Below are 15135 nucleotides of genomic sequence, written 5' to 3' on the forward strand. Positions count from 1 at the left end.
TAGTTGCTGAGAATAGCCCTAACATACAGACAGAACTGCAATAGGGGAATTCAATTTATGTATGTATGGAGCTTGAATTTATATATGTTGTTGTTGTTGCGGTCTTCAGTCCTGGGACTGGTTTGATGCAGCTCTCCATGCTACTCTATCCTGTGCAAGCTTCTTCATCTCCCAGTACCTACTGCAACCTATGTCCTTCTGAATCTGCTTAGTGCATTCGTCTCTTGGTCTCCCTCTACGATTTTTACCCTCCACTCTGCCCTCCAATACTAAACTGGTGATCCCTTGATGCCTCAGAACATGTCCTACCAACCGATCCCTTCTTCTAGTCAAGTTGTGCCACAAACTTCTCTTTTCCCCAATCCTATTCAACACTTTCTCATTAGTTATGTGATCTACACATCTAATCTTCAGCATTCTTCGGTAGCACCACATTTCGAAAGATTCTACTCTCTTCTTGTCCAAAATATTTATCGTCCATGTTTCACTTCCATACATGGCTACACTCCAGACAATTACTTTCAGAAATGACTTCCTGACACTTAAATCTATACTCGATATTAACAAATTTCTCTTCTTCAGAAATGCTTTCCTTGCCATTGCCAGTCTACATTTTATATCCTCTCTACTTCGACCATCATCAGTTATTTTGCTCCCCAAATAGCAAAACTCCTTTACTGCTTTAAGTGTCTCATTTCCTAATCTAATTCCCTCAGCATCACCTTACTTAATTCGACTACACTCCATTATCCTCGTCTTGCTTTTGTTGATGTTCATTTTGTATCCTCCTTTCAAGACACTAGCCATTCCGTTCAACTGCTCTTCCAAGTCCTTTGCTGTCTCTGACAGAATTACAATGTCATTGGCAAACCTCAAAGTTTTTATTTCTTCTCCATGGATTTTAATACCTACTCCGAATTTTTCTTCTGTTTCCTTCGCTGCTTGCTCAATATACAGATTTAATAACATCGGGAGAGGCTACAACCCTGTCTCACTCCTTTCCCAACCACTGCTTCCCTTTCATGTCCCTCGACTCTTATAACTGCAATCTGTTTTCTGTACAAATTGTAAATAGCTTTTCGCTCCCTGTATTTTACCCCTGCCACCTTCAGAATTTGAAAGAGAGTATTCCAGTCAACATTGTCCAAAACTTTCTCTAAGTCTACAAATGCTAGAAACATAGGCTTGCCTTTCCTTAACCTTGCTTCTAAGATAAGTCGTAGGGTCAGTATTGCCTCACGTGTTCCTATATTTCTACGGAATCCAATCTGATCTTACCCAAGGTCGGCTTCTACTAGTTTTTCCATTCGTCTGTAAAGAACTCGCGTTACTATTTTGCAGCCGTGACTTATTAAACTGATAGTTCGGTAATTTTCACATCTGTCAACACCTGCTTTCTTTGGGATTGGAATTATTATATTCTTCTTGAAGTCTGAGGGTATTTCGCCTGTCTCATACATCTTGCTCAACAGATCATAGAGTTTTGTCAGGAATGGTTCTCCCAAGGCTGTCAGTAGTTCTAATGGAATGCTGTCTACTCCCGGGGCTTTGTTTCGACTCAGGTCTTTCAGTGCTGTGTCAAACTCTTCACGCAGTATCATATCTCCCATTTCATCTTCATCTACATCCTCTTCCATTTCCATGATATTGTCCTCAAGAACATCGCCCCTGTATAGAACCTCTGTATACTCCTGCCACCTTTCTTCTTTCCCTTCTTTGCTTAGAACTGGGTTTCCATCTGAGCTCTTGATATTCATACAAGTGGTTCTCTTTTCTCCAAAGATCTCTTTAATTTTCCTGTAGGCAGTATCTATCTGACCCCTAGTGAGATAAGCCTCTACATCCTTACATTTGTCCTCTAGCCATCCCTGCTTAGCCATTTTGCACTTCCTGTTGATCTCATTTTTGAGACATTTGTATTCCTTTTTGCCTGCTTCATTTACTGCATTTTTATATTTTCTCCTTTCACCAATTAAATTCAATATTTCTTCTGTTACCCAAGGATTTCTACTAGCCCTCATCTTTTTTCCTACTTGATCCTCTGCTGCCTTCACTATTTCATCCCTCAAAGCTACCCATTCTTCTTCTGCTGTATTTCTTTCCCCCATTCTTGTCAATTGTTCCCTTATGCTGTTCCTGAAACTCTCTACAACCTCTGGTTCTTTCAATTTATCCAGGTCCCATCTCCTTAAATTCCCACCTTTTTGCAGTTTCTTCAGTTTTAATCTACAGTTCATAACCAATAGATTGTGGTCAGAGTGCACATCTGCCCCTGGAAATGTCTTACAATTTAAAACCTGGTTCCTAAATCTCTGTCTTACCATTATATAATCTATCTGAAACCTGTCAGTATCTCCAGGCTTCTTCCATGTATACAGTCTTCTTTTATGATTCTTGAACCAAGTGTTAGCAAAATTCTACCAGGTGACTTCCTCTTTCGTTTCTTACCCCCAATCCATATTCACCTACTACGTTTCCTTCTCTCCCTTTACCTACACTTGAATTCCAGTCACCCATGACTATTAAATTTTTGTCTCCCTTCACTATCTGAATAATTTCTTTTATTTCATCATACATGTCTTCAATTTCTTCGTCATCTGCAGAGCTAGTTGGCATATAAACTTGTACTACTGTGGTAGGCATGGGCTTCGTATCTATCTTGGCCGCAATAATGCGTTCCCTATGCTGTTTGTAGTAGCTTACTCGCATTCCTATTTATTATTAAACCTACTCCTGCATTACCCCTATTTGATTTTGTGTTTATAACCCTGTAGTCACCTGACCAGAAGTCTTGTTCCTCCTGCCACCGAACTTCACTAATTCCCACTATATCTAACTTATAGATTAAAAATAAGTAGAAGGCGATGAGTTGTTTCAGCTTGATTTGGCATACCTGAAGAAATTTGTGGATTCTTTTTCTCACCTGACTGAGGCCATTATCAAGGCTAGAGGCAGCATTACATGGTATCAGCACGATCGTACCTGGGAGTGACTAATTTTTTGTCTTGTAGGTGTACAGTCATGGGGTAACTACAATGTTGAAGCGCTGTTGTGCATTTCATTTTCTTTCCATTGGCTCTTTTACAATGGGAATTAAATATGAATTATAGTTTGAAATAAAACTTTAACTGACATTTCACACCTTGGGACTAATTTTCTGCAATGAGAGGTCATAATACCATGCACAGACTGTCTGCCATTGCCATGCGCTAGTTCATTTGCAGTTTTCGGGTAGTGTAATGAATATAAGTATTTCACTGTCAGTCACTATTGGCAGGACATTTAAATGTCAACAATCATAGCTCACTCCCTGTTGTCTGATCTTTAACCAAGGTGCAACTGACAGCCAGTGCAACAATGCTACAGGAAATATCAAATAACAAATAGCAAATAACAAATTATTCCGGGTGTAACTTACTGAAAACTGCTTAATTTAACATATACTATCTAGAGAGTTTAACATGTTTCATTATTTTATAGTGATAAAGTATTAACAACAATATAGAATGAAGAAAAGCAGAAATAATGTAACAGATAAGCCTCAGGACTTCAAACTGGTCATTTGCCTTTTGTGAGCAGAGCCCTTCCATTCAATCAATCCAAGTACATTTCAGCAATTGTCTCAATGCTCATATTTGTCACTAGTTTCTCTCCTCATTACTTTCAAATGAACAGTTATCATTTATGTGAAATTTATGTGTTATCATTTATGTATTGCAATGTAATTCATCTCCTTTACTGCATCATAGACACTGAAGTATGCAGCATAATAATTACTAGTACAAACCCCATGGAAAAATGCACCTCAAGTACTAACTACAATAGAAAACATATTTCTTCAGACCCTGAATGGTCGTGGATTATCAGTTGAGGTATATACAAGGAGCAAACTGATGATTGGTTAAGTCTCATCCATAAACAAAACAGCTACTTCATTCATAGGCTAACAAAATATGAACATTTAATTTTATGTTTTAATATGCAAACATATATTGCACAGTGACCACATAAATGAAATCATGGAGCTTAGAGCATATATACAGGATGGTCACAATCAGTCTGAAAAGCATGTAAGGGTGTTGCAGTGTATGCTGTACTGAGAAGTAACTGTAAAGAAAAAAAATTAAATACGTCATACCATATCCGAGCTATTTACCATTGAAATTAGCTAGTCAGTGTACACACGAATTCAAGCAGCAACATGTGCTAAAATATGGTAATGCACAAACATCTGTGGATCTGTGAGTTGCCACTTCTTGAAATGCTAATTACCAGTTAAAATGTATCTTTTTAGGAAGTGAGCAAAAGCTACTTAGTTCAGTTTCAGGACACCAAACAAAGAACAAGTTTGGTGACACAGTCTCTACCAGGTTGCTTGAATTTATGCGTGTGGCAGCCTGACTGGCTAACTTCAATGCTAAGTAATTGAGAAATGGCACAATGTATCCAATTTTTTTCCCTAACAATTATTTCTCATCACAACCTCCCCTGCAACTCCGTTACATGCTTTTCAGACTGTTTCTGACCGTCTTATATATAGTAAAATCCTAAGTCGCTGAACTACGGAAGTAACAAATTTGAAACCAACAGTGCATGAGATCTGACTGTTCATTTAGTCAAAATACAAACCATTTGGCATGATACATTGCTCAACATAATTTTTAAAACTCAGGGCCTTAGAGAAGCTTCTTTCAGAATTGCCTCAACTTTGTTGGTTACACTTTTGTGGATCTACTCTATTGTGTTGAATCTTGAAAGTTTCAGGAGTATTTTCAGTTTTGAGAAGAAGAAATAGACCAGAGGTTACAAATATAGTGAATGGAATGAAACATTCGAACTTGCATTTCACAAAGGGAATAGTAGGAGTCATTGCTGCCTAATGAGTCAAGGCATTAGGAAAATATCACTGGAGCTGAAGAGACTGGGTCAAGTTTAGGATTAAAATTAGCAAGCATCCAAACATTTCCTGACAGAATTATTTATTTACTGTTCCACTTGAAAACACATATTCTTTGTGAAAAATGACACTCCTAACAAAAAAACAGGTTCTTTACCCTTGATTTTTGGAAGCACATGTCTTTTGACCCTACCTGTTTGGAAATCTGAAACTTTGTTTCATGATCATGAACAAAACATCACCAGTACTAATCTTGCCTAAAATGTTTTTGTCACAGCCAGTCATCGTCAACAACTCTAAAAAAAATTAACTTTGATGTCCCATGTCAGGCTGTATGGGACAAATCTGTCACACAGCTTCCAAAAGTGTCAATGGGAAAGTTGTAAATCGAAAGGGAAGTTTGCATTCACTGCTACAGCATACAGTAACATAGTCTTATTGATTCCCAGAGACAGTCAATAATGCCGATTGCAAGCTTATTTGCTGAGATTCCTGATGAAAGTTTAAATCACATTCCCTCTATAAATTTGAAAGGCCAAAGATCATAAATCTAAATTTTATGGTAACACTGTGTGACATATCTAGTTACTTCATGCACTGTCAGAAGGATAGCAGCAGGACTAAATATTATGAAACATGGGCATGGATTAATAAACCCTGCAAAATAAGTTTATTGCTAACGAGAACTTTTTTTACATATTGCAGAAGTACATGTGCTACTTTGTTTAGCACAGTTGACTTCACTTACCTCTCATATCTTTTCCTTTCCAGGACTGGGATGTTCTCAGTGTCTATGGGTGTAATACAGCACCACATACAGTCACAGAACTACAAATCCTGCTTTCCAGTTAGTAGAGCTGCACAATCATGTGACACATGGGAGACATGAGCATTGCCTTGGTTTAGTCCCAGGCTGTTACAAAATGATTCTGCCATGAGGACAGTTTTGGGAGGTTTCCCCACATTCATTGTGATGTACACTGACACTGGGCTGTATTTTACCTAGCCAAAAATAAAAAATGTATCTTGGAAAATATATTTAGCTGAACTTCAGTTATGCCACTCACAATAAACATTATATAGTATGAAAGAAATGGCATAAATCATAAATACATTAACATGATAAGATGTGAAGTATTATGAGAAAACTAACTATTGTAGAAGGCACCAAAGTTCAGTAAATTTATTCATTTATATTTCCCATATTGAGAAGAATTAATGTAGTACTTTCTCTATCATTCTGACATATTTTCTATTTCCAAACTTTATTTATTGTTTCAACTTAACATAAAGAGTATTTTCTAGCTTTATTCTATAACTCATTCAGATTCTTGATCTAATCATATGAGGTTGTAATTTCAGCAGTCATATTCATATCAACAACATAAAAGATGTATTTGCATGTACCACTGAAATATGCATATCGTTTTGATGCCAGAGTAATCTACCTTATAAGTACAAAGTAGATTTACTATCGATCTTTTGAGATGCAATGAGTTTTGTGTATTTTTGTCAAATTTAGTACTTGCGGTATGTCATATTTTCAAACTCATCGAATTATTCATATGAAAACTGGATATTTGCCCACCCTTTGAAAAATTCTTACAGATGCCCATGTATACATTGACTGTATTTCCACATATCTTTTTATTCTACATCACATTTCTTATAATAAAAACTATACCTTGAATTGTTCTCATTTAACTGATGAATTCAAAGCTGTTTCTGTTCACCATAACATGGCCTGCAATGAATACTTCAGCTTACTTATGTGTGCTTAAATATTCTTTTAAATGATACTGCATGGTGTATATCCAGATTCCATTTATCTTTTCATTTATGAAAATATCAATACTACTCCCAATAAGACACACTTTATTAACTAAATTGTTACTGGTTACATGTTGCTTATAGAATGCTAATAACTACATTCAATGCTTGCGCAACCATCAAGGATGTGATATCTAACACATTTTTTCCTTACAACTGTTTTAATTATTTTGCATCTAAACTCATAAGAAAATGTTCAAAAGGCCAAGATGCTAGTAAAGCATTTAATTCAATAACCAGTTTCAGGCAAAACTACGTTTACATCTTTGGGTCCCATGCTGTACAAATTTACATATCACCTCCATCTGTGCTATGTACCATGTCACATCACACATATGCATGTGAAGATAATGAAAATCATTGGATATCAGCATGTCAAATTTAAAACAAGCAATATTTACAAACATAAGAATAGCTGCCAAATATAAGTGGTCATGCTCACACAACAACTGACTACTGACTCTACAAAGTCTGTAGTCCGCTTTTGTGTGAGCATGCCAATGTTCAGTGTTTTTCAAGAGTTTCACATGCATATTTATGATGTGACATGATACATAACACAGCTGGAGGAGATTATGTGAATTTGTAGAGCATAAGATCTGAAAATGGTAATGTAGTCTCACCAAATCTGGTTATTGAAATAAATGCTTTACTAGTGATCTTGGCTTTTCAAAGTTTTTCTCCTGAGTTTATTACACTGCAGATCGTATCCATTCTGGCACAATGTCAGGAATACATATTTTTCTATCTGTCAGCTATTCAATTTAGGGAGTAAATTTCCTACTGTCTATGGAATATCTGAAGCTGCTGTGAATTCTTTGGAAACAGAATACTGTTTACTTCCACAAACTCTTACCTGTTATTGTAACTTGCTCTAAGTTGTGTAATTGCATGCTTACAGCTGCTGGATTCAGCCTCTCGTGAAGACAGCTCCAGTACATATGGGCTTACTAACAAAGATCTGACTCCTGGTGACTACGAAGATCCCAGTCCCTTACTAACACCTGAGCCCCATGGAGAGCCAAGCAGCTCTCACCCAGTAACGGCTCCTGTCACTGTTTCTGTTCACAACAGCTCAGAACCAAACCAGGTACTAAAAAAAGGCTGTCGTATAGTTTTCTAGTTTGTAGGACCCGTTAGTCCAGTTAGAAACATAGCACCTCTGTGTGTTAACAATGTATTACATTCTGAATGTAATCTTTTGATATAATTTTGTTAGCAAATACTTGAAAGTTAGGGAGGCTCATACATCTTGTTTGTTGCTTGTTCATATTTTATTGCAACATGTATTTCATTCTGAATAAAATTCTAAGCTGATATGCAACATGAAATCCAATAGAAGAATGATGTAAGTATAAATTTTGTCATATGAGAATGTGATGAAGTCCATTTAGCAAACTATTAGAAAAGAAAAAAAATCAGAGAGCTAAAGTGCAGAATTCATCGCTACACTGTTGTCTGCATTATATGTTGGGAGCTTACCCAGTTGTGTCTCAAACACAATGTAGACAAAGACGATGAATCACCTCCTCCTCCCTCCCTCTCTCTTGTTTTAAGTTTAATACTGAGGGATGTTATCTCCTATGTAATCAGATTGTATGTTGTTAGTAAAGAACAAGTATGCCTCTGCCAGACCATTATTTATAGTAATTAAAAAAATCTTAAGTCACAGGATTGCAAAATGGAAGTACAGAAGCAATATACTGTCATATTTTTGGGTGTAAAGTAAGAATGATGTACATTAATTGTTATACTCCTTTCTAATAATGATGAAGGTAAAAGAATAAGGCTACCACACATTTATTAACTCTTCTTAAATATAAAATGGAGCCTTAAATATTTTTCTGAACTGTGATTTAGACTTGTGCATAAGATTTGCAGAAAACAACTTATTCACTTCAGTGTAATTAACATCTTGCATAATCTATTTATGGATAAATTAGAAAGTCATTCTGACAGCATTTCAGTATTTACTGTAATAATCTTGTTTTATATAATCACTTCAATATATTTAATGTGGGCAGTATACAAGGATCATGTTTGCATGCAGGTTTGAGTTTTTTATTAGTTTCACTCTAATAACATCTATTACTACTCTAAGGAAATAAATTCTAGTTTTCTTAAATCACCTTATCTTTTCAGTTGTAATTTCTGTATGTCCATTGGGACAGCATAAGTGATGGGAATCTACCAGCTCAATTAAGTAAGGTGACAGTTTGGTATTTTTGATGTTGTTGATGGCTTAAGAATAACAGGTGCTTGTCTGCTCCTTCTTTAATACTTTCTTCAGTTTGTGAGAGTTTAATACCTTCTAACACTGCAATCTGCCTGAACTGTATCCTATTTTTAAAACTGTGCTTCCATTAAGCTGTTTAAGTACATATTTGATATTAAGGCTGCATGTTAAAATAAACCAGGGATTTAATTAAACAGAAAGATATTAACACTATTTCAGACAGAACAGGAATGTCATTTCACCAGCTGATGAAACAAAAATAACTGGAGCAGGGTTACAAAATGCATAAAATAGACCTTTATAACTCTTAAAGCACTTCTGTTAGAAGAGAAACTGATATAAAGAAAATAAACAAAGCAAACAGAGATTTACAGATGTCACTAAACAAAAAGAATCATAGTTTCTAATGCCATGTAGGAGCAAGGTGCATGGATGCAGACAGAATTAACAATGGAGTAGTTACTGAGAATGAACTCCTAATAATGACATGTATGTAGACATTAGGTCAAAGAAGAGAGCTAAAACCAATGACAGGGTGCTGAAAAAAATGAATAAGATGTGAAAGTGACAAAAATTATTGCTTTTTAACTTATACCTTGTCTCTCTCCATGCTGTGAGGTAACTTATCCCTATCCTTTGGTCAATTGTTCTGTACCTTAAGCTTTCCTTCTCCCCCCCCCCCCCCCCCCCGCCCCCTCCCCCCCACCCAACATTTCCTTTTTGCTTTCTCTCTTGGTGAGGGAATTCTGAAGACTAGAGATTTGTTCTTATGATCATGGTTTCAGTAATGGGTAAGTAGACATTCCTCTTCTGTTCAAAACAGTGTTGAAAGAAGAATATACATATTCAGTAAAACAATGGAAAATCCAGGATGGAATGTAACAGTATTATGAGAAGGAAAGCTGCTACTCACCATATAGTGTAGATGCTGAGTTGCAAGTATACACAACATCTCTGCTATATGGTGAGCAGCAGCTTTCCTTCTCATAATATAAATATACTTATTCATATTTTCAAACTTTGGCAACTGCTCCATAGAACAAACGGACTTATTTAACAAAAGAAATGAAACAGTAGCATGAAACATGTTTCACAAAACACAAAATTCCTCTGTCATCAGTTACTTCATATAAGAGACGGTATTATGAAAATGAGACAGATTAGATAATGAGCATGGCATACACAATGCTACAGCAGGAAGATGTATGTATAAAAGTGCCCTTTATTAGGAATCAGGAAGGAACAGCGTGAATGTTCACTGCTGTGCCATCTGTCTGTTAGACATGCTCAATGTGAGGTTAGTGAGTTGTGTGGTCATCTAACTTCATTATGGAGGTCAGAAAAGAGGAACAGTGAGGTTTAGCATGGTTTTGGCAGCATAAGGAGTGTTGGGAAGTGAAATTCATGCCCAAATGTCTGCTATATATGGCAAACACAGTATGACATGAGCATGTGTTTATATGGAATACATGATTTTGTGAAGGTTGGGTGTCATTGAAAGAAACCATTTGGTTAGGACTGGTTCATCATGTCATTATTACATGTCATTGCTGCAGTGGATGCTGCTGTCACAAACAACAGAGGGCAGATGGTGGAAGAAGTTTGGCTCATGTTACGCATCAGTCACAGTACCCTGATCAAGTATTTGCAGTTCCAGAAAATTTGTGCACAATGGGTTCCACACAGCCTGACTGAGTCCAGAAGTTGAACAAAATGTAAACCTCTCTGTGGCATTCAGAATGGTACACACTGAAGAATATCATTTCCTGTCTCATTTTATCATGGGAGATGAAACATGGTGTTATCATTTTGAGCTGGAGATCAAGCTCAGAGCCAACAAGGGAAGCACATGGGTTCACCCCCAACAAATAAATCCAAGCTATGCATGCCAGCTCTGGAAAAGTCATAAAGACCACTCTATTTGATTTCAAGGGCCTACTTTTTAATGACTAAATGGAACACAGTCACAACTAACAAACAGCAGTATGTGGATGCTTTTCAGAAACTGAAGTGTGTACTCAAGCACAAACGTCTTGGAATGTTGACAGATGGCTTGGATGAAGAGGTACACACCTGGGTACAATCATGGTCCTGGAAGTAACCACAAACATTTTGCCATGAAGGCAACTGATCGTCTTGTCTCACAGTGGGTAAAGTGTATTAAAAGGTATAGTGATTCTTCTTCTTGTTTCGAATGGGCCTACTTTGAACCACGCTTGTTCAACTGTTGGGCTTTGATCTTTGACCAGTACTGTTGCATCCTCTGCTGGTGTAACTCCTTCCTTTCTTCTGTCTAGGGGGTACCTTTTCCTCGGGGCTTTTCCTGAAATCCTCAGACTTTCTTCAGGGTGTGTCTCGCAGACTGTCTGTTCTGGAGATCAGTTATTCCCAGTTCTTTAATGTCCTTCTCAGTTTCTGTCAGCCAAGTGGTGCAAACTTTCTTGTTTTGCCAGAAGGTGAACAGATGGGTGGTCAATCTGTTTGGAGGCAATCTCGCAACATGGCTATAGAAAGCTATGGTATCTTGATTATTATTTCAAAATCGAACAGTTAATTTTGCATCTGTCTCATTTTCATTTGATTGCCTCTTATATTGTAGAAAAAGGATAACTCCAGTAGTGACAAGTAACTAAACCACACACAGAACACAAGTTGACTGGGCAAAATTTACAATATTCTGAAATATGAACTTTCAGTCTATGGAAAACTAGGTACTGAAGGAGAAGAGAACAGGTAATATGAGTTTCAAAACAATTCACAATTCAGTATTGAATGTCATCATGCTGGAACAAACAGAAGACAAGTTCTGATATTGAGCATCAATTTTCTTGTAACTATAGCCTTGTATAAAACGGTCTCAGTTATCATGCTACATCCCCTATACGAACTGAGACATCAAGTTAGCACTCTGTAAGAAACTAAAATGCAAATATGCTCCACAGTGATGTAATGATCATTCTGCTGCATTTCTTCCTTTCTGTGGGACTACATCTAGTAAAATAAATAGGACCTTGGAGATAACACTTGAGAGCTATTTTCTGACCACACAAGAAGATGGAAGTGGTGCTACACCTACTCGTGGACATTCTTGAGTTCAGGGTACCTAGAATTTATAAAATGCTTTATCAGTTTGGAAGCAACTACATCAGTCAGACAATCCAGACAGTTTCTGAACTTTGTGCAGAAACACCAACACCACATCAAAAATCAAGTTCTGGAAAAATCAGGGTGCTGAGTACAACCACATGAAAATTGTTCGATGAAACAAAAATCTTGCCTCACACATTAGTGTGCTTTGCGTCTGTCGTTGAAATTAATCATAAACATCAAAATGTACAACAATTTTAACTGGGATAGCAGCAATAATCTTAGCAAAACAGGGAAGCAATATCTTGATACTGAGAGACAACAGAGAAACTCACTGTGTTGTTTACATTTTGAAAAGGGTAATGATATCACTACCACCGTTCCAACACAGGCACTGAGTTGGTCTTTGGCAGCCAACACATCACAGTTCTGTAGTTAATTACAAAAATTTTCCCATTTGCACAGAAAATGCTTTGCAGTTCTCTGTACGTAAGAAATAAAGCCTGCATCTGTGCTGTAACAAGGAGATTTCATTACTAAATGTAATTGATGTAATACTACAGTGTGAGCATGGGTAATCAAATAGCATGTGATAAAGTGCCTCCACAGCCAGCCTAGAGAGGTGTGGCTTTGCAACCTGGACAGACAATACAGCAAGCACTGTGCCATGTGCACAACAGCCCAATAAAGCCCAGTGCACCAGGTCATGTTTACTTGCTTATTGAATGCTTAGCTATGAGATTGCCTTTTGATGTGTTCTATAGTTACTAGACTTTGTATTGTTCTTTACTTCATTGTATTCTGTTGTTCTTTTCTTCATATGGAAGCAGAATAAAACTTGGTTGGTGTTACTTCTGATATTGTGTCTGTACCATGTTGCAACAATAATTATCTGCATTAAGGAGACATTCAGAGTTCCATTAGATTCTCATTAGGATAAGGTAGTAGCTGACAACACCATCATGAACCTGATTAGAAAGTTTCCGGTCTCATTGTGGGCAATGCAAATTTATCTTTTCTTTCTGCATCAAGTTCATATTTTACTAGAAGGCTGTATAATACAATGTTATAGTGAAACAACATTGTTTCTTTCCTCAGTGAATTCTAGAATGTTGGGCCATAATTTTACTCCTATAAAAAACAGCTTAAATTTGATAAGGAAATGTGTGTTACATAGGATACTTTTATACTCCCAAAAATATTACACGTTAAGGCTGCAGAAACATGCAAATCACACTGCTAGAAAGAATTTTAGGGCTCTAAAACTGCTAAGTATCTGGTCTGATTACTCATCAAGAGCTATTTACATAATTAACATAGTGGCAGTTAAATATACATTTTTGAACATTTTCATTCTCAAGTATAAATTCTCAAATACTGTTGCAAATCACTATCTACCGTGAGCTGTATGAGTAATTCTTTCCCACCTCAGTCTAAACTATGTCATCCTTTATGTAGGTTGGTCTCATATTTTTAGCTTGATCATCATGTGTGGACTGCTGAACAGTATCAAGAGATATCATATAAGTCACTTATTCTCACTCTTGTAATACTCCACACTGGTTAAGTCACTCATCTTCTGACAATGTAATATCATCCTTGGTACCTAATCTTTTTTATCATCTTATATGTGTTACATGTAATTTGTAAGATGATGTGCAATGATACAGCGCAACAGGAGCAATATGTTTGCAGCCCACAGCCACATAATAGACAGTGGCTGTGAAGAACTTCTGTTTTCCATTCAGATCCCTTGAGCAAAGGACTGTGCTCAATAATTACAAGAAAGCTTAGGTCACACCTGTCTACAACTAGGGTAGCAGAAGTGATCCACAAAACTACCATCCAATATTCTTGACATACATTTGTTGTAGAACCATCTACAAGAAGGGTAATGTAAGTAATTCACAAAACTGCCATCCCATATCTTTCGACATCCATTTGTTGTAGAACCTTAGAAAATATTCTGCGCTCAGATGTAATGAGGTACCATGAACAGAATGATTGCTTCCATGCAAACTAGCATGCATTACAGAAATACTGATAATGTGAACCCCAACTCACTCTCTTCTCACATGAAGTCCTGAAAACCACGGGTTAAAGCAGTCAGATAGATGCAATACTTCATGATTTCTAAATAGCATTTGCCTCACTGTTAAACATATGTTTATTATTGAAAGTATAATCAAGGGTGTACCCAAGGGAAATTTGTGACTGGATTTAGGGTTTCTTGGTAGGGTAAACATAACTTTTACATTGTCACTGACAGATATAGAAGTAGCTTCATTTGTAACCCAGGGAACCTTGCTGTTCATGTCATACATTAATGACCTTGCACACCATATTAATAGTAGCATCAGACTTTTTGCACATGACACAGTTATCAGTACTGAAATAATGTCTGAATAACACTGCACAAACATTCAGTCTGATCTTGATGAGATTTGAAAGTGTGCTAAGACTGGCAACTTACTTTAAATGTTCAGAAATGTAAAACTGTGCATTTCACAAAACATTAAAAAACAATATCATATGACTACAATACCAATAAGTCACAATTGCAATCAGTCAACCCTTACAAAGAACTGGGTGGAACAATTTCTGGGGATATGTAATGTAATGGCCACATAGTCTCAGTCACAGGTAAAGCAGATGGTAGACTTCAGTTTATTGGTAGAATACTGAGAAATGTAATCAGTCTAAAAGAGAGATTGCATACAAAACACTTATATGATCCATCATAAAATACTGCTGAAGTGTGTGGGACCTGTACCTAATAGGAATCACAGGGGATACTGAATGTTTACAGAGAAGGGCAGCACAAATGGCCATAGGTCTGTTTATTGTGCGAGGGAGTGTCATGGAACTGCTAAAAATATGAACTGGCAGGCACTTAAAGACAGAAACAAACTATTCCAATAAAGCCTACTAATATAGTTTCAAGAACCAGCTTTAAATGATGCATCTAGTAATATATTACAGCCCCCTACGAATCACTCTGATAGGGATTGTGAGGAAAAGATTACATTAAATACAGTGCACACAAATGTGCTTAAGCTACACAGGCCAACGAAAAAAATTTTTT

General features: G+C 36.8%; 1 protein-coding gene across 1 annotated transcript in view; it reads left to right on the forward strand.

Moving 5' to 3' along the window:
- Positions 1-15135, forward strand: part of LOC126482098 (protein tincar) — a gene marked incomplete at its 5' end in the record, with an annotated part of 50271 nt that overhangs the window by 29044 nt on the left and 6092 nt on the right. Inside the window, one exon of the mRNA XM_050106074.1 lies at positions 7629-7817. Coding sequence (XP_049962031.1) covers positions 7629-7817 — 189 coding nt within the window. The remainder of the gene's footprint in view (positions 1-7628; positions 7818-15135) is intronic.

This window comes from Schistocerca serialis, chromosome 5 (genome assembly GCF_023864345.2).
Source record: "Schistocerca serialis cubense isolate TAMUIC-IGC-003099 chromosome 5, iqSchSeri2.2, whole genome shotgun sequence".
Lineage (NCBI taxonomy): Eukaryota > Metazoa > Arthropoda > Insecta > Orthoptera > Acrididae > Schistocerca > Schistocerca serialis.